Source organism: Argentina silus (genome assembly GCF_951799395.1).
Source record: "Argentina silus genome assembly, chromosome: 9".
Taxonomy (NCBI): Eukaryota; Metazoa; Chordata; class Actinopteri; order Argentiniformes; family Argentinidae; genus Argentina; species Argentina silus.
In genome coordinates, this window is record NC_139663.1 from 11,156,398 (window position 1) to 11,179,722 (window position 23,325).

A 23,325-nucleotide genomic window follows, 5' to 3' on the forward strand; every position below is an offset into this window, starting at 1 on the left:
GTGAAGGGGTCGCAGGGTTCATCCACCTTGGGTCTTCAGGTTGAGCACCTGTAACACAGTGGAAGCCGTGCCTGACCTGTGGCGACTATGTCTTTACACACTGATGTCTGGCCTACCATTTTGGTTATAGCCCAGGGCTACATCATTATGGTGCACGTTGTATAATCATGTTCATCTGTAGACTGGGTCTCAAGCCTGTATGGTACAGCTCCTGTGCCACTGTGTTCCTTCTCTGGTCCTTGAACTCAGTGACAACAAAGAAAAACCCAAATAATCTGTGTTTAATGATAGAAAGAGGATTAAAGAATGACTGTTTAAATACAGTACTTATCATCCTTGTTCATCATTATATCCAGATGAGTGAAAGCACTGTAATAATAGTGTACTAATTAGGGCATGATGCACTACCCATGTTGAACTGCAGAGGGCAGCCTCAGACTCTCTTCCATGATATTCACATTTGGGTGAACCCAATAAGTCAGTATGGACCCTAACTGGATTTAGCCTTTCGAGGGGTGCATAGAAAAATCAGCTGTCCATGAATGCTCTCTTATCCTTTTTTTTTTAACCATCAAATTACAGAATTTTTATTGTACATGTTAGTTAAAAAAACAACAACCATCAAATGCAGTAACACTGCTGTGTTACTATAATTCAGCTACACAGTTGCAAATTGTGTTTTTTAGGCATTGTGCTGAGCTTTCAGTAATATACCTTATTCAGAGAGAAAAGGGGTAAATAAAGCACAGAGATTTGCCAAATCATGGTGTGTGTGTGTGTGTGTGTGTGTGTGTGTGTGTGTGTGTGTGTGTGTGTGTGTGTGTGTGTGTGTGTGTGTGTGTGTGTGTGTGTGTGTGTGTGTGTGTGTGTGTGTGGCCTTTTCCCAGGGGGAACTTCAGGGTATATTGCGCAGACAGCAGTAGATGTTTGAATCAGGCTTAATCAGGTCTGGTTTGAATAAACAAATGTCTCTTTCCTCCCTTTCCCCTTTGAGGTAAGGCTGTCTAGTTTTAACCCTGACCCCTCAGTGACCTGGAGAGAGAGAGAGAGAGAGAGAGAGAGAGAGAGAGAGAGGGAGGGAGAGAGAGAGAGAGAGAGAGAGAGGGAGAGAGAGAGAGAGAGAGAGAGAGAGAGAGAGAGAGAGAGAGAGAGACTGGAGGCTGGGTTCATAAATGATGGCTTATTGGGCAGGACTGTCAAAGATAACATTTATAATGTACTTGATGTACAACAATCTCTTCTTTGCTAAAGACTGCAGTGTATCCAGGGGTTGGGTGTCCTGTTGTTAGTCACTGTTATGCTTGCCTTCTCTTTTCCAGGCAGGCAGTGAAATGTTGAGGGACCAGGAGATATTTTAGAACCCCTCTCTGCGCTCTTTGACAAAATGAAAATGATGGCCATTTGTGGCCATGACCTCCCCATACATAACTTAAATTGTATTCATCCCATTGCAATTTTGTCAAGCTAAATTACAGGCGTTGCCATCAACTATCTTTACAGTTATCATCAGTTGGGTGCAATTCTGAATATTGGGGATCACAAAGTAAAATAGAGATTGGACATAGAATCTACATTAACTGGGTCTGTTGAATAATCTACATCTCATGTCCTTGTCTCAAAGTGAACTCCTACACTTGCTCAGACTGTAAGATGTTGAACTTGAGACACATCTGACCTAGTACTGTGTCGCAGCTGCTGCTCTCGGAGGATTCTTGCCTATTTGAATGCTGTCTCTGTACATTCCAATGACATCATCCTTTAAGAGCACATTACGTCATCCTTTCCGGGACATTTCTTGCAGCCCCACCCAATTGAGCCCATATTGGCGGAAAAGCATTTCCATTGGCTTCACCTGTGCATAATACCGCCTTCTTGCATCTTCGATTGGTTCTAGTGTACCCGATGTCTTTTTTATGATTGGTTTTAATAGCACATCTGTCAAGTGTGCTACCAAGAAGGGAGAAAGCCTACACTGGTAGTGATGAATAGCGGGTGATTTGTTTTTTCACATAGACTGCTTGAATTCAAATAGAAATATTTGTCATTTCATGTTCAAACAACATTTAAAATAAACATAGATGTCTTTAATATAGCTGTGACATGCCCCCCAAACCTAGGTCTCTCTAGGGTCGAGTCAATCATCGAAAATGACAATTTACCACTCAGGTACTCAAAGTAGACTTTTACAATAAATCATTTTAAGATTATTATTATATGCCCTATATAGCCTAGCCTCGGTCATGAATCACTTTTACAACATAGAATTGGAAGTAAAGCTAGAAGCGTTTTTTTTCACTCTCTGAAGGCAAAGGTGTGTGTGTGTGTGTGTGTGTGTGTGTGTGTGTGTGTGTGTGTGTGTGTGTGTGTGTGTGTGTGTGTGTGTGTGTGTGTGCGTGTGTTCACGCGCGTGCATGCGTGTGTGTGTGTGTGCTTGTCAGGTGAGTTTGGGAGCTGTATCGTAGGCCTACGACGCAGTACTTTTATCAAGCACCAGAGGGTGCGAGTGTTTCACAGTACAATTAAAATGAGGCAGCCAATGATAAACGCTATCAGTCCTGCGTTCTGATTTTCATACATGACGGGTTAAAGATGAATGTCGTGAGTGTAATTTTAATGAGTAGGCTAGCCTATGTATATGCTATGAAATCTTCGTTTTTTTCCTGGGGTATTTGCGCGAGATCTCCCATGCATCATGATTGTATCTAAGTGTTCCGTGCACGCACTCGAGTATGAGCGCTTCTAGATTGTTTCTTTAAGACCCAGCACCTTTTCATCCACGCGATGGAGGGAGGGGGGGTGAGGAGGAAAGACGGGGGTTGTCTATGGTGAGGTGTAACGTCGATCGCGCCCAGTGCCATACGTGTGAGAGGGAGAGGGAAGGGGGGATGCTGGCAACCGTTTATTTTTTACGACGATACCGCTTCTAACGGCGAGATGCTCCGATGGAGTAAGTGAGGATGATGTCTTATTTGATTTCGACGATGACAAGGGTAAGATGCAAATGAAGTAGCATCAGCATTCAACACGGTCACATTTAATCTTATGAGATTGAGCGGTGCATATGATTGTCCAGCTGTGTTTATGGGGAGGGGGATGGAGAAGAGGGGGCGAGGCGCGGTGGGGTGTTGATAGGGAATAAACGCCTAACATTCGGAATAATTAAACGCCTCATAGTCTAGCCCTCTGGTACATTTAGAAATACCATACACAGTACCAATATTTGATGTGTGCGTATGCTTATTTCATTTGCCGAATCATTGGCACATCAGCTCATATGGGATGGAGAGTGTAATCGGAGGGGGGGGGGGGGGGGGGGGGGGGACATAGCCTATATGTAACTCGACTGCTATATTTCATCAACGTCGATCGTTTTTATTGTGACAGTAGTTTTGATTTATAGGCATACCATTAGAATTATAGTATACATTATAGTTGTCACTGAATACTCGATAATTTGCAGCAGATTATACATGGAAGACACAGGACAGACAGGGGCTATAATGTGTTCCTTCCTGTAGGCTACATAGCCTCTGTATAATTACAATACGTGATGACACTCTTTATTCATGTAGGCTATGATACCTATGCGTCTCTGTGCTATATCTCGCATGGTTACGTGCTTACTACATAGAGAGATGTGCCATGCTAGGCTACAATGTAACCCTCCATGACTCTCATTTCCGTGTATCATGCGCATCCATTATTAGCATTATGACTAATAGGCTGAATGGACCTACAGATCAGAGCAGAGACGGATCGACGATGCTTCAGACGTGTGCAGCGGGATAGGAGAGTAACGCTGGGTAGAATTATTGCAATACAACGTATGATTATTCATTGTCGTGGAGCAGATATGGGCAAGGTGTGTGTATGCGTGTGCGCGAGTGTGTGTGTGTGTGTGTGTGTGTGTGTGTGTGTGTGTGTGTGTGTGTGTATGTGTGGATGTTGATAAGACAGATGTTTTCTCCATGTTTGGTGCCAAATGCACTTACGTTGTGCATCCGTTAAATCTCAGATCCGAGTGTCATGGATAGCCTTGCCTGGAAAACATCCACTAGTAACTATTATAATCAGTCGCTTATTTGACGGATTCCCCCGACCCTCACTAGCCCTAGCTCTAGCCATCATCACATCTCCCAGGCTGGGATATCTTTCAAATATTTTGGGAGGTTCAGGTCTCCAAACATGTCTCCCTTTCTAACATATAACTTCATTATAATAGTAAGGTTCTTATTATGTAGGATGGGACTCTACTAGGCCAATTCATCTCCCTTGATATGGATGCATGTCTGACTTGGTGATCTCTTAGAATAGTCTATTTATACACAAAATGTCTCTTCATTTTCCACATTTCTATCATTCTATTCTCTCTTTTTACAGCTCCCTTTCCCATCAATCTGAAGACCACCTTGAGGGGGTAGAGGCCTTCCAATACACCTGCCCTCCCCCTTGCCCCTTCCCTGAACCCTCAGATAACCCCATTGGCCCCCCCCTTAGTGTTCCTGCCACTCTAAGCCCTGCCCACTGGAACCTTACTCTACCCCCTTTGCCCACTCCACACACCCAGCACCCCAAAGGCACCTTTCGATCTCCCAGCAGCACTGTCCCTGCCACCCAGCCCCTCCCACTGAGCCTATAAAGGGAGCCACTGAGAGAGAGAGAAAATCTGTTTTTATTAGCACATGCTCAGAGCCAATCAAGTGTTCCCCAGACAGACCAAGGCCATTCCTGTGGGAACCGTACTTACCAAGGCACCAATCAGGTAAAGACAGGAAGTCTGGAAATTAAGTCATAGCAAGGTACAGACTGAGAAGCCGTCAACCAGACGAACGAAGGCTTGCTACTGATGACTATGCCTGATTGATAGAACAGTTATCAGGAGTGCCAACAAACGGTGTCTGTCTGCCGACCTCAAAGACACTAAGAAAGAGGGGGAAAGAGCAAGAGACAAAAACCGAGAGATAAAGCAAAGAGAAAAACAGAAACAGAAAGTAATCGATTGCCCACCGACTTCCAGAAAGTGTACACACTTCAAAACATTCCTCGGGCCCCGGCACAAGTTCTCTCTCAGCCGACGCCCACTTACTAACATCCCACACATTCTAGTTCCTTCACACAGACTCACACACTCTCTCCGGTCTCAAGATGATGTGTGAGGTGATGCCCACCATCTCTGAGGATGGCCGCAGTGGGAGTGGGGGCTCATCCTCGCCAGCCGGGGGCGGTGGGGGGATGGGGGGTGGGATGGGAGGCATGGGGGGTGGGTATGGAGGCAGAGAGCCCAGAGGGGGTGATGAGGGGGGCAGCTCAGGGAACCTGGAGTCCCTGATGGTGAACATGCTGACGGAGAGAGAGAGGCTGCTGGATAACCTCAGGGAGACCCAGGATAGCCTGGGGACGGCCCAGCTACGCCTCAGGGACCTGGGCCATGAGAAGGACTCACTCTCCAGGCAGCTCTCCATCGCCCTGCCACAGGTAGGCTACACACAGAGGGGGAGGGGAAGTGTGTGCGTGTGTTTGCTTGCTTGCGTGTGTGCGTGTGTGCATGCGTGCGTGCGTGTTTGTGTGCGTGTACGTGTGCGTGTGTGAATGTGTGTGTGCATCTGTGTAAATATGTGTCAGAGCTGAACAAAAAAATAAAATCCTTCCAAACATCTCTCGATTCTCCTCAAAAAACGCTGTGCCTCCTGAAATGAAAGTTCATGCACTGATGATTTTGTGTAGCCTCTCATATCCATACTGAGTTGACAGTCTCCACTGAGCTGTTCTGTTTGGCTTGGAGCTGGTCTACACTAGTGTATTCTATACTGAGCTGTTCTGTTTGGCTTTGAGCTGGTCTACACTATTGTATTCTATACTGAGCTGTTCTATTTTGCTTGGAGCTGGTCTATACTATTCTATTCTATACTGAGCTGTTCTGTTTGGCTTTGAACTGGTCTATACTATTGTATTCTATACTGAGCTGTTCTGGTTAGCTTGGAGCTGGTCTACACTATTGTATTCTATACTGAGCTGTACTATCTGGCTTTGAGCTGGTCTATACTATTGTATTCTATACTGAGCTGTTCTATTTGTCTTTGAGCTCGTCTATACTATTATATTCTATACTGGGCTGTGCTGCTTGGCAATGGCATACGGTTGTTCCACTTCCTGCTCTCCCTCTCTGACCTGGTCTGGTGCATACTGAGCAGGACTGTTGGCTGAATCATGACTTAGAGAGGATGACAGAGTGTTGCATATTGGCAGTTTAATTCGATTGAGTAGGCCTCTGTATTACAGAGGGGGTCATATTTAGCCCACATCCTGATTCTACTGAACATGCCTGGCCTCCATCTTTAATTCCAGACAGGCAGTCTCCCTGTGTGCCTAGACATGAGGTGGTTTCTTCTCTTAGGACCCATTTTTCTAGGTTGTTGTGGCTGAACCATTCATAGGAATAACAAAAAAAATATCCTCACAGAGAATGACTGGACAATAAAGGGCCATATTACCTTGCTGAGAGGGGGGGGATCAATAAGGTGCACATGTCTGCGACACACGCACGCACGCACACACACACACACACACACACACACACACACGCACGCACACACACACACACACACACACACACTGGGACATACGGGCATACAGAGTGCCGTGATACATTCAACACACTATTGAGTTCATTGAGTGCATGTGCTGTGAGTGTCGGCGCTGCCGAGAGAGAGAGAGAGATCCAGAGAAAAGAGGGAGTGAGGGATGGGGTTCAGGAATGAGACCATGATACAGAGAGAAAACTGGTGCTATGAAACACACACAGAGACTAACGAATTGAGCACATTTGCATATTTGCTGCATACTGATGAGGTTGCTCCTAGAGTCTATTCTTAGGTGTTGTGGCACATATGGAGAGATAGAGATGGATGAAGGAGGAGAGGAAAAAAAAGGATTGTGAGGGCGAGATAGGAGTAGGTGGAGTGAGAGGATGAGAGGGTGAGAGAGAGATGGAGGCTCGGAAAAGTCGAGACACCTTGAGGTAGTGTATTATCATGCTCTGCCTCATGACAATGAGAGAGAGAGAGAGAGAGAGAGAGAGAGAGAGAAGAGAGAGAGCGAGAGATCTGAAAGGTGTGAGAGAAGCATGATTTGGTGACATTGGTGCCCTAAAGCTTATAGAATAATGAGTTCCTACCATATACAGTACACTGTAGGCGACATTACGCTCTCTTTCATTTCTCCTTCTTTCTCCTTATCCTTCGCCAATCCTCCCTATCAGCTCCCTCCATCTCTCTTCCCGTCCTTTCATTTTCTCTTTTCCTGCCTTGCTGTTGCCCTCCTCTCTCTCTCGAAGCTCCATGTTGATGTGACCGCATGTTACTATCATGCTTAGAGAGTGATATGATTGCGGAGGAGTAGTTGTTGATGACTGAGGTGGTAAAGTTGTTCAAGCATCTTCTGTGGTAATGGTAGAAATGATTGGCTCGTGTCTCACTTGTGTAGAAGAATAGATTTGACCTCTTTGGAAGCTGTTTCACCACACTGTATGTAGTCAACTGCATCTCCCCTCTATTTCATTACTACAGGGTTACTTTGTCATGGTCACAATGGCATCCGATTTTTAGGTTCTAGATGTAATGTTAAATGGTCACCTCTATCTAAATCTTCATCATGTTTGTTATGTTTTTACTGGCTACTACTGTGTAGTCGAGAATGCCAATCTAACCGAGTTGAGTTAAACTCACTCCTCCGGTTCAAATACCCCCATCCGCACCATCGGATTGCAAGCTTTTTTCGGTGTAGAAGCTGGTTTCCATCGGGTATTTAGGAGACGGGTCACGTGTGTTGGCAATACAGAGGACCCAGGTTTGGAGACTTGTCTGTACTCGGAGTTTGCCGCAACTTGATGTCTGTTCACTAGCACAGCACCGGTGGCGTAATCAGTCAAAGCTCTCAAGCTTCAAAGCAACAACAGGCCGCGCCGCATGTAGAGGAGAGTTGCACCGAGGATGCACATGTGGAAACACGCGTGACTCACTCTTCACATGCTTCAGGACCCAGTCACATTATTGTCATTAGTGTGTGGTGATGGAATGTGTGTCACAGCTTGATCACGCATGAGCAGAGCCATCTGAGCCAAGATGGTGGACAGAGCATTGTACAGTGGCATATACTGTATATGTGTGGTCATATGTCAGCCCACACAAACATGCACGGCACGTTGAGAGAATGCCCGTGAGGTGTTCAGTGGAGTGGTATAATACAAACACATCAGGAACGTAGACATAAAGTGGCTGCCGAATGAAAATGAAACAAACTCATGAAAATATAATAAAGTCATGTTTTTATAAGTGGCTCTTTTCATATAAGTACCTTACGTAAGGTAATAAAATCATTCTCATTATAATACAATGTACTGTAGCAGTCCTCACAGTTCTACATATTCAGTACAGTTACTCAACCTTGTATTGTTGCATATACTGTAACCCCACACCAACTCAGCTGTGTGTGTGTGTGTGTGTGTGTGTGTGCATGCGTGCGTGTGTGTATGTGTGTGTGTGTGTGTGTGTGTGTGTGTGTGTGTGTGTGTGTGTGTGTGTGTGTGTGTGTGTGTGTGTGTGTGAAATACCAGCTTTTTGGTTGTTATTGTGACTGAGCTTTTTTTGTGTTGATGTTTGTTTACCTGTTTCTGGCTGAAGTGTTGTCTTTGTAATTGTGTGTTGTGAAGTTGTTTGATGTTTGTTGATTGTGCTGTTTCGGATCCATGGCTCATGGATTATTTTGTGAGTAACGGCGCCACCTTGTGACTCTGCAGGAGTTTGCAGTGTTGACCAAAGAGCTGAATGTGTGCCGGGAGCAGCTGTTGGAGAGAGAGGAGGAGATAGCAGAACTTAAGGCAGAGAGAAACAACACTCGGGTTAGTATCTGTATATTTGTCTGTATAGTCTACACACATGTGCAAGTGTGTATTTGAGTGTTTGTCTTTGTGTCTGTTGATGTGTGGATGCTTATTTCTACATGTAGGTTACTTTACTTGGCAGACAGCATGTCTATATTTCGGTCAGTTCAAGTGTGTAAGATGCGTGGTCTTGCCTGTTGTGTTTTCCTCTCTGTAAATTCTGCTCTGTGTCTCTCTACAGCTGTTGCTGGAACATTTGGAGTGCCTTGTGTCTCGTCATGAGCGCAGCCTGAGGATGACAGTAGTGAAGAGGCAGGCCCAGTCTCCGGCTGGGGTCTCCAGTGAGGTGGAGGTCCTCAAGGCTCTCAAGTCCCTCTTTGAACACCACAAAGCCCTGGACGAGAAGGTGTGTGTGTGGATGTGTGTGTGTGTGTGGATGTGTGTGTGTGTGTGTGTGTGTGTGTGTGTGTGTGTGTGTGTGTGTGTGTGTGTGTGTGTGCGCGTGTGCGCGTGCGTGCGTGCATGCATGCATGCGTGCCTGCCTGCCTGCGTGTCTGCGTGCCTGCCTGCCTGCCTGCCTGCGTGCCTGCGTGCCTGCCTGCCTGTGTGCCTGCCTGCCTGCCTGCCTGCGTGCCTGCCTGCCTGTGTGCCTGCCTGCCTGCCTGCCTGCCTGCGTGTGTGGACAAAGCGTGTGTGGACAAAAAGTGTGACGGGGACTGGTATCACCACTCTTCACATGAATACCCATTAAACTACTAAACATTCACCACTCTCTCCCCTCCCTTCACACCCTTTTCTCCATTTCTTCCTCTCTCCCCTTTCTTCCCCTTCCCTGTTACCCCGCTATACCCCATAGGTGAGAGAGAGGTTACGGGTGGCTCTCGAGCGAGTGTCTGCATTAGAGGGAGAACTGGAATCTTCCTCACAAGAGGTGAGTTATCCTCTCCTCTTTCCTCCACTTTCCTCCTCTTCCTCTTTCCATAAAACACAGTGTCCTAATATTTATCCCCCCCCCCCCCCATCTCCTTTTAGGTACATTCTTTAAGGGACCAAATCAAAAGACGACAGCATGGCTTGGAGAATGGGAAGGAGGTGAGGGGAATACTTTATATCCTGATGCGTCAGTGTATGGCTGTCCTCTGGATATGTGTTCATGTAGACCACAGTATGTTTGCATAGAGGATTTTGCGATTGAGTCTCATCATATTTATTCATTTCCAATTTCATTTGCCCTCCTTTCCACAGAGGCTGCCCAACGGACCTTCCTCCATAATGGATGATGGAGAGATCGACAGGCAGAGAGAAGGAGAGATAGAACGGCAAAGATCAGAACTGGCCCAGCTGAAAGAGAGACTGGCCCTCATGTGCCGACAGGTGAGCGTGAGGTAGAAATAGTGATGAGAGACGGTGGGAGAGGGACCCAATACAAAGATCGGAAAACAAACCTGCGTGCGTAGCCATCGGCGGTACCTCACAAAAATCATCTCCCACAGCACCCCCCCCCACCCCACACCCTCCACCCCCCCTCCCCCCAGTGCTTGCACACCACACGTTTTGATTCGGAGCCATGCCTCACAGTTATATGAGTCGCTGGAATCAAATACTTTACTCCGTCAATTCACTGACACGAGGGCCAGATTTGAGTCATTGTTATTCCAGGCTTGTATGCGCTGTATTTGTATATAACGAGGTTATACGCATGCACACACTATAGAGACACATTTTGATTCTACGCCAACGGAATAGGAATAGGATTGATTTGACAAAGACAAATAAGGAGTAATGTATGTGCCCCTGATGACGTCTCCCCATCCAGGTGGGGGAGATAGAGGAGCAGTTGACTGCAGCCAGGAGGGAGGTAACCAAGTCAGAGGAGGCCAATCTGAAACTGCAGAGGGATGTGAAAGAGGTGAGCCACACCTCCTTATTGGTGGAAAATAAACAATGTGTCTGTCGGTCATTATGGCACAGATGATCTATGCATACTTTTGTAATATAAACATGCAACAGTTTCTTGTAGGAACAGAGCCATTTGGCTACATGGCAGCAATAAGTGCTAGTGTACGTGCGAGAGACTCAGTTTGCCCTGTAGCCATGGAGGCAGTGTCATCAGTGAAGCAGCAGGCGTTTGGAATGGAGCCATCGCTGTCACTCAGTCCATTAAGTGACGGCTGATTGGAGGGCCTGAGAGGCAGTAGGGGTTGGAGATTCCACAACTAGCAACAACACCACATCCCTCCTTCCTACTCTTTTACTTCTTCTCCTTCCTGCCCCCTCCTCCCCCACCCCCTGCAGCACTTGTGCAACAGCATCTGGCAGAGAGGTGGCTCCTCACCGAAAAAAGCTGTCAACAGTTTCTTTTAACTTATCATTATCATTCTTGGGCTAATAGCAGTTCAGACACACTGAAAATTCCCTTTGATCATCGCCAAGTTTAACGTCTCACCCTCTCCCTCTTTCACTTTGTCTGTCTCATCCCTGTCTTGCGCTCTCTCTCATCTCTCTCCTGGCCCTCTTTATGTCTCATCTCTCTCTGTCTCATCTCTCTCTCTCTCTCTCTCTCTCTCTCTCTCTCTCTCTCTCTCTCTCTCTCAGGCTCTGTGTCAGAGAGAGGACATGGAGGAGAGAATTACTACATTAGAACGCAGGTAAATACTCCTCATCATCCCCTCTTGAAACACAAAGTAACATCCCTTCCCTTGAGCAATCATGTTTGTTGTTTTACAAGGGTTTTCTTTGTGCGATTGCCTTCAACATGTGTCTTTTGTATGCTGTTGTGTGCAGGTACCTCAGTGCCCAGAGGGAGGCGACATCTCTCCACGACATAAAAGACAAGCTGGAGAACGAGCTGGCCAGCAAAGACTCCCTCTTCAGACAGGTGGGACAGCTAGTTTCATCCTGCCTGGTTTGGTTCCTGTAGTGAGGATTAGGTGGTTTGGAACTGAGAAGGGCTCTGCTTTTTGAGATCTGGGACAGGGTTGATCATCCTTTTTTTACTATGTAGGTTATAAGTTGTGCTCGTCTTCCTTCATTCTCCTTCTCCTTCTCTCCTCTCCTCTCCTACCCTCTCTTCTCCTCTCCTCCACCCTCTCCTCCCCTCTCCTCTTCTCTCTCCTCTCCTTCCTCATCCTGCTGTACTGCAGAGCGAGGAGAAGAACAGGCAGTTGCAGGAGCGCCTGGACGATGCCAAGCAAAAGCTGCAGCAGACCCTCCAGAGGGCCGAGACGCTGCCTGAGATAGAGGCTCAGCTTGCCCAGAGAGTGGCAGCACTCAACAAGGTACAGTAAAGCACCACACAGGCCTGTGTGCTGAGAATGTGGACCTCGTGGCTTAGCGGTAATGCACCAGACATTAAGCACATATGCCATTACCCCAAGGTCCTGGGTCCAATACTCGAGTCGGGCAGTCTGCCATGTCCTCCCACTTTCGTCTGTCTCCCTGTTTCCTGTGCTGATTATTATGTACTATTATGTACTTATCTAATAATCTGAAATTCTTCAGAAAAAGAAACAACGCTGCAGCCATCTAATTGCAGGTTATAATCAATTTAGCCCCGGGTACTCAACATGTTATGAGCTGTATCATAAATGATGTATTGCATTAATTACCTAATGATGATATGCTGGACTGACATACTGTAATTGTTGGCTTTCATTCAGGTACAGTAAACAGGCAGAAAGCATAGCCAAATAGGTTGCACCCACTAACTGTCAGCAGCTTGACACACACATCGGGGGAGGCTGGTGAAGGTAGAAATCGGAGGACGGGCTCATTGTAATGCGAGGAATGGAATGAGGAATGGTATCAAACACATGTGTGTTTGTTAAACAGTACCATTCCTCATTCCATTCCACGCATTACAATGAGCCCGTCCTCCGATTTCTACGTCCACCAACCTCCACTTCACACACACATCCACTCTCATGCGACATGTTGAGGCACGAGGGGTTCAAATGTGTAACAAGGAGATTGATGATTGGTGATCTGAAAAGACATCAGAATGAACATGGCAGAGTGAACATTCAGATTGTGATCTGTACAGACAGGCAATCACTCTGATCAAAAGACTGAGCCAGCCCAAGGCTGCTCAGCCCGTCTCAATTCTGTGTATTCAATTAACGTTGCGACATCATGCATGTTGTAAACCCCCCCCACACCCGCCCCCCCACCCCCCCTTTCCTGTCTCACTCAGGCAGAGGAGCGCCATGGTAACTTTGAAGAGCGACTGCGACAGATGGAGGCACAACTGGAGGAAAAAAATCAGGAGTTACAGAGAGTGAGTCACGCCAGCTCTCTTTCTCTCTCTCTCTCTCTCTTGTTCTGTTGGTCTCCCTCCCCCTCTCTCATACCGTTCCTTTATCACTCTTTATTCTTTATAATAGCGTATTCATTTTCTAAACCCTCTTTTTGTCAACACATTCAGATCCAAATCTTGCTCTCTCACATATTCAGTCAAGCAGAATGCGTGTTATTTACTCTCCGCCCACCCTCCCTTCCTTCCTTCTACCCTCCCTGTCTCTCTCGGTTTCTCTCTCTACCTCGCCAAGGCAAGGCAGAGGGAGAGGATGAATGACGAACACAACAAGCGTCTCTCTGACACGGTGGACAAGCTCCTGTCTGAGTCCAACGAGAGGCTTCAGCTCCATCTGAAGGAGAGGATGGCGGCCCTGGAGGAGAAGGTGTCTCACTCACACCGCTTCCACACCCAAATTAGTTTACACTCCAAATAGTGTCCAGTGTTACCTACCTTCTCTTTAACCAGAATTTTTATCCAGTTTTGAATACAAATCCAATTCCCAATTATGACAGTTCTAATATTCTGTTCCTGTTAAGTACACATATTATTATTATCATTATTGTTATTATTATTATTATGTGTTGTTGTTGTTGTTGTTGTTGTTGTTGTTGTTGTTGTTATATAAAGTTATTTATTCTGACCCCTTCAGAACGCCCTTTCTGAGGAACTGTCTAACATGAAGAAGATTCAGGATGACCTTTTAGCAAACAAGGTAGCTAAACCTCAGGGTAGTTTGAGGTTTCTGTCTTTGTGATGAGACGATCTTTTAGCAAACAAGATAACTAAACCTCAAGGCATTTAGCCGTTTTAGCCATTGTTTGTTTACCCACTTTATCTACCGCATTCAGGATCAGCTCATTGCAGAGTTGGAGAGGATTCAGCTGGAGTTGGACCAGCTGAGACTAAGACCTGGGTCCTCCTATTCCAGGTAAGCTTCCTCCCTTAAGACCCATGTCATGTACCGCAGAGACGTTGTTTACAAATACCTCCCCAATGCTTTTACCTCACACCATTTACCTCATACATCAGTGCTGGTGATATTATAATCACTGTTGAGTAGTATAAGTGGCAGTTTGGCTTCAAGTTAAACTTCCCTCCCCTCTCCCTCGCTCTCTTGCATCCCCCTCTCTCTCTCTTTCTTTTTCTGTCTTAATTTCTCTCCTTCTCTCTCCCCCTCTCCCTCCCGCAGGTCTCTCCCAGGTAGTGCTCTAGAACTACGCTACTCCCACGGAGGCGGGTCCCTCCCTGCAGGCTCCACCACCCACCTGGATCACTATGGCAACACCGGGAGCGTGGTCCGGCGGACACACCGTGGACGATGGAGCACGGCCAGGGAGGACACCAGCAAGGTGAGAGCGCCTCACACACAGTCACCTGTGACCATACATATATACCAGGGGAGGCTGGTGGAGCAAGAAATCGGAGGACGGGCCATGCATTACAATGAGCTCTTCCTCCGATTTCCACCTCCACCAGCCTCCGCTGATACATACAGTATATAACAATGTGCTGTTCATTGGATGAGAATCTAAATCTGCCTCCCGCTCCCTGTGTGTGCAGTACGGAGACTGGGACACCGGGGTGCTGCTGGGGACCGGGTTTGAGAGGGACGTGGATGTGGGCGGTTGCTCTGACGATGACGAGGACAGAGAGACACTGTTTGGTTCCGAGCTGCTGTCCCCCAGCGGGCAGACGGATGTACAGACACTGGCCATCATGCTGCAGGAACAGCTAGAGGCCATCAACAAGGAGATCAGGTAAGAGACCAGGAAGAGGGACACATTTAGGGGGTGGAGAGAAGGGGACCAGGGAGAAGGACCGTGGAGGGGTGGAGAGAGGGTAGAGAGGAGGGGCAGAAGTTTGGTAGATAGGTGTGTTTGTGATGAAAGAAAACTTTGTTTGTTTTATTATTCTTATGTACAGTACATTAATTAATTGGATATTTCTCCTCTGTTTTACCTGTCTCCCCCCCCTGTCTCCCCCCCCCCTCTCTTTTTCCCCCTCTCTCAGACTGATCCAGGAGGAGAAGGAGAGCACAGAGTTGCGGGCGGAGGAGATAGAGAGTCGGGTCAGCAGTGTGGCCCTCGATTGTCCTCCCATCCCCCCATCCTCCCTGGGGAGGGACAGTACAGGACGGGGTTTCATGACTCAATCCATCACCTCTTCCACTTTGGCCTCCCCCTCTCCCCCCAGCTCTGGACACTCCACCCCCCGCCTACCCCACTCCCCTGCCCGTGAGACAGATAGACAGGTACAACCGGTGTGTGTGTGTGTGTGTGTGTGTGTGTGTGTGTGTGTTTGTGTGTGTGTGCGTGTGTGCGTGCGGGCGTGTATTAGTCTTTATGTGTGTCCAAGCCTGTGTACAGGATGTGAGTCTATGCATCCGAGACCCCTAACTTTTTCCAACTTTCCTCTCCAGAAAGAGGATGATAGGTCCCTCGCTCTTCTCGACTCCACCCCTCCGCCCACACCTCGCGCACTGCGATTGGACAGGATGACCCTCACACATCCAGGGGCGATGATGGACGACCCCAGGGAATTCCGCAGGTATGACAGCCAATCATCATAGAGAACAACCCTGTGGTGCTTGTATTGTGCGTTCCTTTCCTGTTTCTCATATTCCCCCTCCCTTCAGTCTCTCAGCAGACGGCAGCAGCTCCAACAGCAGTCAAGACTCTCTCCATAAATCCAGTAAAAAGAAAAGCATCAAGTCTTCCATCGGTCGCCTGTTTGGAAAGAAGGAAAAGGGAAGGATGGGCCAGTCTGGCCGGGAATCTCCCTCTTTGGGTGAGCAGAGGGAAAAAGAACGAAAAAGAGAGAGAATAAGGATTATGTGCAAAAAAAACCCCAGATATAACCTATTGGTTTGATGTAAATGCATTTAATGAAAGCGTGTCTGCTATAGATGTTCATGTTTGGGGTTCTGGTGACCCCTGACACTTTGTATATCTCCCAGCCTCAACCCCCTCTGAGGACCTGGCCTCTGGGGATCCCATGGGACTCAAGATGGCGGGACCTGTGGACAAGGACCGCCGCAGCAAGAAGAAGTGAGTTTCTGGGAATGTTATCATCTCTCTTTCCAATGTATTTGGTGTTTTTATTTCACTCTCTACTCTTGGGTTCCTCTCCTGCATACCTTCCTCTTTTTCACAGGTGACCTCTTACTTTTATTTACATTAATTGAACCTTTATTTATCTAGGCTAACGAGACTTGAGATAACATCTCCTTTTTAAGAGAGACCTCCTCCAACATGGCACAAATCATGAAAAAACATACTCTCTCTCCCTTTTTGTGACTCTCTCGCTGTCTCTGTCTCTGTCTTTGTCTGTGTCTGTGTCTGTCTGTGTCTGTCTGTCTCTGTCTCTGTCTGTGTCTCTGTCTGTGTCTGTCTCTGTCTCTGTCTCTGTCTGTCTCTGTCTCTGTCTCTGTCTCTGTCTGTGTCTGTGTCTGTGTCTGTGTCTGTGTCTGTGTCTGTGTCTCTGTCTCTGTCTCTGTCTCTGTCTCTGTCTCTCTCAATCTCTCTCTCTCACTATCTCTCTCTCTCTCATCCAGGCATGAGTTACTGGAGGAGGCATGTCGTCAGGGCCTTCCCTTTGCCTCGTGGGACGGCCCCACAGTGGTCTCCTGGTTAGAGGTATTGTATGCTCACCATGCCTCTAAAAGAGATATTATTATATCAGATATAAAACATTACAGATAAATCTATTCTCAAACTGACATGACCTCACTCTTTAGTCCTTCTACTCTCTATATCCCTCACTTTCTCCCTCCTCTTCCCCCCTTCTATAGCTGTGGGTAGGGATGCCGGCGTGGTATGTGGCAGCCTGCCGTTCCAACGTGAAGAGTGGGGCCATCATGGCCAACCTGTCGGACACAGAGATCCAGAGGGAGATTGGCATCAGTAACCCGCTGCATCGCCTCAAGCTCCGCCTGGCCATCCAGGAGATGGTGTCCCTCACCAGCCCCTCCGCCCCAGCCAGCACTCGCTCTGTTAGTACCCCCACACACTAGTATCTTCAAACACCAGCACCTTCACTAACTAGTACCCCCGCACACTAGTACCCCCACACACCTCCACACACTTGTACCTTCACACACTAGTGCCTTCACAGAATACATACTTTACATGCACTCATGCTGAACATGAGCATGCTCTGCCAACATCCTACAATAACACACTTGGGCACATACCTATGGTAAACACACAAACATCACTCTCTCTCTCTCACACACACTCACACCCAGACACACACACACACACACACACACACACACACACACACCCACACACACACTTGGGTAATTATTCGATATGGCCCCAGCATTCCCTAGCGCATAAGCCCTCAGCCACAGTGAATTAAGGCATTTCAACAAACCACAGCTTCCAGAGCTTTGGGATGCCTTGTTGGGCTGGGCTGGCGCTGTGAAGTCAAACACTTACAGACCCCCCCCAACACACACACACACACATACACACACACACTCTCTCTCTCTCTCTCTCTCTTTGTGTTTTTGATTAAATTCATGCCTATGTCTCTTGTGCCCACAGTCAACCAGTAATGTGTGGATGACCCATGCAGAGATGGAAACCTTGAACGCAGCCACCAAGCCACCGGTTAGTGTGCTTGTATCTGCCTGGTGACTGCTGCTACTGTACCTGACAGTCATGTCCTTGTATGTTTACATTTAAGTTGTACTGTCCCTGATATACAGTAAGTGTTGTAAAGCATGTTGCATGTAGAAGGCCTAGTTTGTTTGAAATATGTTGATGAATCTCTTTCTCTTTCTCTCTCTCTTTCTCTCTCTCTCTCTCTCTCTCTCTCTCTCTCTCTCTCTCTCTCTCTCTCTCTCTCTCTCTCTCTCTCTGTTTGTTGGACTAGGCCTTAGTGTTGAGCACCTTCTTCTCTCCCTCTGATCTCTGTTTCAGTGTAAACTGCTTCCGACTAATTACCCGTTCACTAACACACTGTTCCTCCCTTTGTCTTCGCCTTCCTGTTTGTCTTCTCTACTCCTTCTCCCTCTGCTTCTCCTCCGTCCTTGTGTCTTTCCTGCTCCTCCTATCCTGCTTTCCCCCTTTTCTGCCTCTTTCCACCCATGTCGCTCTTTCCTTCTTTCTCTCTCTCTCTCTCTTTTCTCTGCATCCAAGGAGCTGAAAGAGATTAGCTGGGATCAGGTAAGGAATGGCAAGAATTTAAGAAATGTGATCAGAATACCATGAACATATATGAATGATAATATAGCATATTGAATATTGAATTGAAGTGATCAGTATATAAAACTACAGAGAAATATTGTATACTGTACCTCAAGGTCCTAGTAATGAAGCATATGTATATGTGTACTTCCTCTTGTCTCTAGATACTGGCCTATGGTGATATGAATCACGAGTGGGTGGGCAATGATTGGTTACCCAGTCTGGGCCTGCCCCAGTACCGCAGCTACTTCATGGAGTCCCTGGTGGACGCGCGCATGCTGGACCACCTCACCAAGAAGGAACTGAGAGGACAGCTCAAAATGGTGGACAGCTTCCATAGGTACAGCTCACTCTCTTTCAGTCAATCTGTTCTTCTTTGACTCTCGATCCCTTTCCCTTGGCGTCTTATGCTTATGGTCTTTCTCACGCTCTCTCTGTCTCCGCCTCTCTTTTTCTGTCTGTCATTCTTTCTTTGTTCTTCTGTTGACTCTTGTGTGGTTGGGAAATATGAAGGTGGTTAAGGACATGAGGAGATATTTCATTCTGTGGTGACACTCTCACTCTGCAGGTGTGTGTCTGCAGGCCCTTTTTTAGCTCTCATAGTTAAAGATGCCGGAGTGGTTTAATACTCTCTGAGTACAAGTGAGAGTGTCAGATGCCCTTAATTAACCTCCTGAACTCCTCCTGACCTTTTGACCTGTTGACCTCTCCCAGGGTTAGTTTGCATTATGGCATCATGTGCCTGAAGCGGTTAAACTATGACCGCAAAGAGCTGGAGAGGAGGAGAGATGACAGCCAGCACCAGAACAAAGGTGGGTTCCTCCTCTCTGCCATTCTTCACTTAAGTAGTTCTCATCCGCCTATTTATACCTCCATTCAGCCAATCATTCATCAGTCCATCCCTTAATCCATCCATTCATCAAGGCGGTTCACCTGAACTTCCCATGACATAAACAACTAAAAAATGACACACCCTGAATAGCAGTCACCTTAATCAGATGGATCTTGAGATTGGCAGGTGTTATGAAAGGTGGTTTTCTTGTTCCCCATGCCTGCCCTGGCCCCCGCCCCCCCCCCCCCCCACCCGGTCTGGACAGATGTGATGGTGTGGTCCAACGAGCGTGTGATGTGCTGGGTGCAGACCATCGGGCTGAAGGAGTATGCTGACAACCTCACCGAGAGCGGGGTCCACGGAGCCCTCCTGGCGCTGGACGACACCTTCGACTACTGCGACCTGGCTCTGCTGCTGCAGATACCCAATCAGAACACACAGGTACCCACCACCAACCTCACCTCATGAGTACCCATTTGATTTGATTGGATTTGAAAGGTGGGTTAACCTGTGGACACCTGAAGGTTGGAATGAAAAGTAGAATAAACAATTTAATAAGCGACCACTGATTAGGGAATTATAAGTGTCTATATACAGTACAGTATATGTGTATGTGTCTGAGTATTATATGTGCCCCCCCCCCACCCCCGTAGGCCAGGCAACTCCTAGAGAAAGAGTACAACTCCCTCATCTCTATGGGAACCGAGAGAAGACCAGATGAGGTGAGTACTATATACTAGAGCCGGACAGATATATCGGAGCACCGATATTATCGGCAGATATTAATTAGCCTTACAGAAATATCTGTATCGGCACATATTCCTTCGATAATGCACTGAAACAGCACCAAAGATGTGCGTCAGCCTCACATTCCATAATAATAGAAAAGATGTGTCATTGGTTTTTTTCCAGAGCAATATAGTATATGGATTCTAGCTAACTTTTGTCACAAGCAGCTTGGGTGCATAGTTCCAATCAACTGTAACAGCATAGACTGCACAACGCAGGTTTGTTTACTCTTGTGAAGAGAGTGGAATTTACCACTTTGATGAAGTTCGTCATAATAAAGCATGACTTGAAATTACAGTGGTGGGAAACCACAAAGTGGAGGGGGTGAAGGAATGTTTTAAGAATGCTTTTCACAGTGCATTTTTGTATGTTTTATAAAAAAGAGGATAAAAAAAAAAAATTCAGTTGATGAAGTTAGATTGAACAGCAAATCAATGATATTAATATGCAGTGCACTGAACAATGTGAAATTCTCATTTGGTAACTGTGCAAAAAGGAACTCTGTATCGAGTCCAAAAATCCAGCATCAGTCGAGCTCTACAACATACTTTCAAATGTGTAGCTCAGAAATGTCTCCCTCATAATGGTAAATTTCCCTCTAACTAGTTTTTTAGGTCGCTAACAATTTTGCATCTCTCTCTCTCTCTCTCTCTGTCTCTCTCTCTCTCTGTCTGTCTCTCTCTATTTCTCTCTCTCTCTGTCTCTCTCAGGATGGAACTAAAACATTCAGTCGCTCACCCTCCTGGAGGAAGATGTTTAGGGAGAAGGACCTGAGGGGAGTGACCTCCGACTCCTCTGAGACCCTGCCTGCTAACTTCCGTGCCTCAGCCATCTCTACGCCCTCTGTGACCCTAAGAAAGGTTCAGAGTGATGGTGAGTATGACCTCTGACCCCTCCCTTTGGCCACGCTCTCAAATTCTCATTTGTTCCACTTCTTAGACCCTTTAAGGCTAACTCTAATGTCAGCAGTCAACATTCCTCAAATTTGGCCATTTGTAACCCCTTGATACTAATCCAGGGGAGGCTGGTGGAGGTAGAAATCAGAGGATGGGAATGTAATGAGGAATGGTATCAAACACGTGTTCAAGCCCGTCCTCCGATTTCTACCTCCACCAGCCTCCCACTGCATGAATCATATTTACAATGTCACTCAAACTGGTGTGTTTTACCCATGCTCAGGGCAAGTATGCATTATGGGTTTTGACTCATAGCTGGGTGTGCACTGGTCAGGTGTCTCTGACTCGGTTCACTGTTTGCATGTGTTGAGCATACAGATGTGAATTCACACGAACCACTCACCATCTAATTTATGACTGGTGAATGTACAACAACAAGATTTGTCTTGAGGCAGCAAGCATAACATTGTTATGTAAGAGAAGAAATACAAGACTAATGATGGTACTCAACTTTTGTCTGTACTGTACTAATATATATAGTAGATATATATAGATATATACCTAGTATGGTATAAAGCTGTATATAGTCACATGTGAAAGGATCGTGGCCTACCAGGACCTGACTATACTATAACAAGGCCCAGAGGCTCAAAGTACAGAGCAACACCACAGCATCATCCCCATCATGCTACTTGATAATGTTGGTGCATGCAGAAGGTCAACATTACTTAGAAGCAGTAGTTATGATAATGACTTCTCTCTCCTCTTCTTACACACAGTGAACTCTGGACCCCGGGGGGAGTCTGCCTCAGTAAGGACATACTCTTGTTGAGAGACACTGAGGTGAGAAAAACCTAACCACCAAGTCATTTGCGATAGGCAGTTGCGATAGCTTACACATGTGCTGTGCACATTTATGGTTAAAGTTGTTTGTCGTATTTGTTGTTGTGCCCTGCGGCGAGCTTTGGTTTTATAATAGTTTTTCTTTGGAGGTCTTTAGTGATGTGGTGTGGTGTGGTGAGGTTGGGGGGAGGGGGGTTTGGGCTGAGTTAAATTCAGGTCACAAAGGCAGTGACATGGGAGTAATCCTGTTTCTCCTCAGGCCGCTGACTCGATCAGGACCGGAGTACCATCTCATTCATTCACGGGGAAAGAAGCAATGAATATAACCATTTCTTTAATATAAATCTATTGGTCTGACCATTCTGCAATAACAGAAGTAGAGAGGAAGGATGGAGAAGAATAACAAACAAAGGGAAAATGACATGAAGAATGTATGAAATATTGACACAATATACGTACGTGGAATGGTAGGATAGGGTGGACTGCTTTCTCTCTCTTTCTCTTTGTCCTCTTTCTCAATGTGTGACTGTGCTGTGGGGTTGTGCGCTGACGAGGAGACTGGTGTCCAGTGTCAGCCATTGTGGCTCTCTCTCCTGCTTCTATGGTGCTGTCTGGGGCTCCCCTAAGTGTCCCCAATTGGTCAGAGTGGTGTAGTTAAACATGTCCCTGTTCATGGCACCAGTTGAGCTCTAGCCACATCAGTGGGACAGCCATTGCTTTTCTTCATGGTATGTCTATTGGCACCTTGAAAGCTGAGAGGCTCTAGGCTCTCTAATCTCTTTTGAAGGGAACCTATTGTGGAGATCAAAGGCCAAGCCACAGCAGAGGGGATGGGGATGGGGGGCCACAGTAGAGAAGGTGGGGATGGGGATGGGGGGGGGGCACACAGGCATTGTGTTAAATGGCCATGACGTCATTCGGTAGTTAGTTAGAATCCATAAAAGTATGTTAAAGTGTACTGGGAAGGCATATTGGTGAGGCCCGGTTACATCATGCGGCTCTTATACAAAGCCTGGGGTTCTAGTCCTCTACATGTGGTATGTTTTATGGCTGTAATCATGAGCTCAGGTTCTTGGGGTGCTACTGAAAGACGAGGTAAAAGATTACAGAGAGATAAAACAGCCTTAGTGACCAGATGCAAAGAGGATGGAGCCGATCATTTACTGCACGCAAGCCATAACAGAAACCAAGAGCTCTAACAGTGGGGGTGGAGAGAACCAGGGGGGAAGACAAGACCCAGGAAGTGAAGGAAACGTTTAGCTTCTGTGTTACGATGCATGTCAAACAACCAAGATGACAATGAACTAATCTTTTGGGGGTGAAGATGATCTGAAGTGATTAAAAATATATCTGTATAAATAAACCTACATGGATGGGAGCCTGGGGAACAATTTGTAAAATGTGTGTAATTTCAGTTGTATTTTTTAATTTTTATGACAACTATATTTATTTTTTCTTTATGTCTGTATTGAATAATCGTATGTATATGTTAATTTAATACTTCATTCTGACTCATTTGATTTTATCTAGTTTTAAAAGTAAATATGAAACATTGAAAATGGTCATTAAAATATGCTATTGTATGTGTACATTTT

General features: G+C 46.5%; 1 protein-coding gene across 2 annotated transcripts; it reads left to right on the forward strand.

The window, feature by feature from the left end:
• The first annotated feature begins 4,696 nt into the window (after positions 1 to 4,696).
• Positions 4,697 to 22,559, forward strand: ppfia3 (PTPRF interacting protein alpha 3). Of its 2 annotated transcripts, XM_083677678.1 has the most exons (31): positions 4,697 to 5,475; positions 8,795 to 8,896; positions 9,120 to 9,284; positions 9,735 to 9,809; positions 9,911 to 9,970; positions 10,124 to 10,252; positions 10,695 to 10,787; positions 11,474 to 11,526; positions 11,663 to 11,756; positions 12,022 to 12,156; positions 13,071 to 13,154; positions 13,426 to 13,557; positions 13,825 to 13,887; positions 14,024 to 14,103; positions 14,365 to 14,524; positions 14,736 to 14,932; positions 15,186 to 15,426; positions 15,595 to 15,722; positions 15,811 to 15,962; positions 16,132 to 16,222; positions 16,729 to 16,810; positions 16,966 to 17,166; positions 17,726 to 17,791; positions 18,323 to 18,349; positions 18,535 to 18,710; positions 19,085 to 19,182; positions 19,468 to 19,643; positions 19,856 to 19,924; positions 20,702 to 20,864; positions 21,667 to 21,730; positions 21,990 to 22,559. In XM_083677678.1, exons 1-30 carry the CDS (start codon positions 5,146 to 5,148, stop codon positions 21,717 to 21,719), a joined length of 3,675 nt encoding a protein of 1,224 aa, XP_083533804.1. In that variant the 5' UTR covers positions 4,697 to 5,145; the 3' UTR covers positions 21,720 to 21,730; positions 21,990 to 22,559. The 2 variants fall into 2 exon arrangements, with proteins under 2 accessions (XP_083533804.1, XP_083533803.1); XM_083677677.1 differs by lacking the exons at positions 19,085 to 19,182; positions 19,468 to 19,643; positions 19,856 to 19,924; ... (1 more) ...; positions 21,667 to 21,730; positions 21,990 to 22,559 and having other exon boundaries at positions 18,057 to 18,349; positions 18,535 to 18,675.
• The last annotated feature ends 766 nt before the right edge of the window (positions 22,560 to 23,325 follow it).

Coding starts and splice junctions, on each gene's coding strand:
- ppfia3 (XM_083677678.1), top strand. CDS start 5,146: ATGATGTGTGAGGTGATGCCCACCATCTCTGAGGATGGCCGCAGTGGG. Junction 13,888..14,023: donor ATGACCTTTTAGCAAACAAG/GTAGCTAAACCT, acceptor TACCGCATTCAG/GATCAGCTCATTGCAGAGTT. Junction 19,644..19,855: donor TACCCAATCAGAACACACAG/GTACCCACCACC, acceptor CCACCCCCGTAG/GCCAGGCAACTCCTAGAGAA.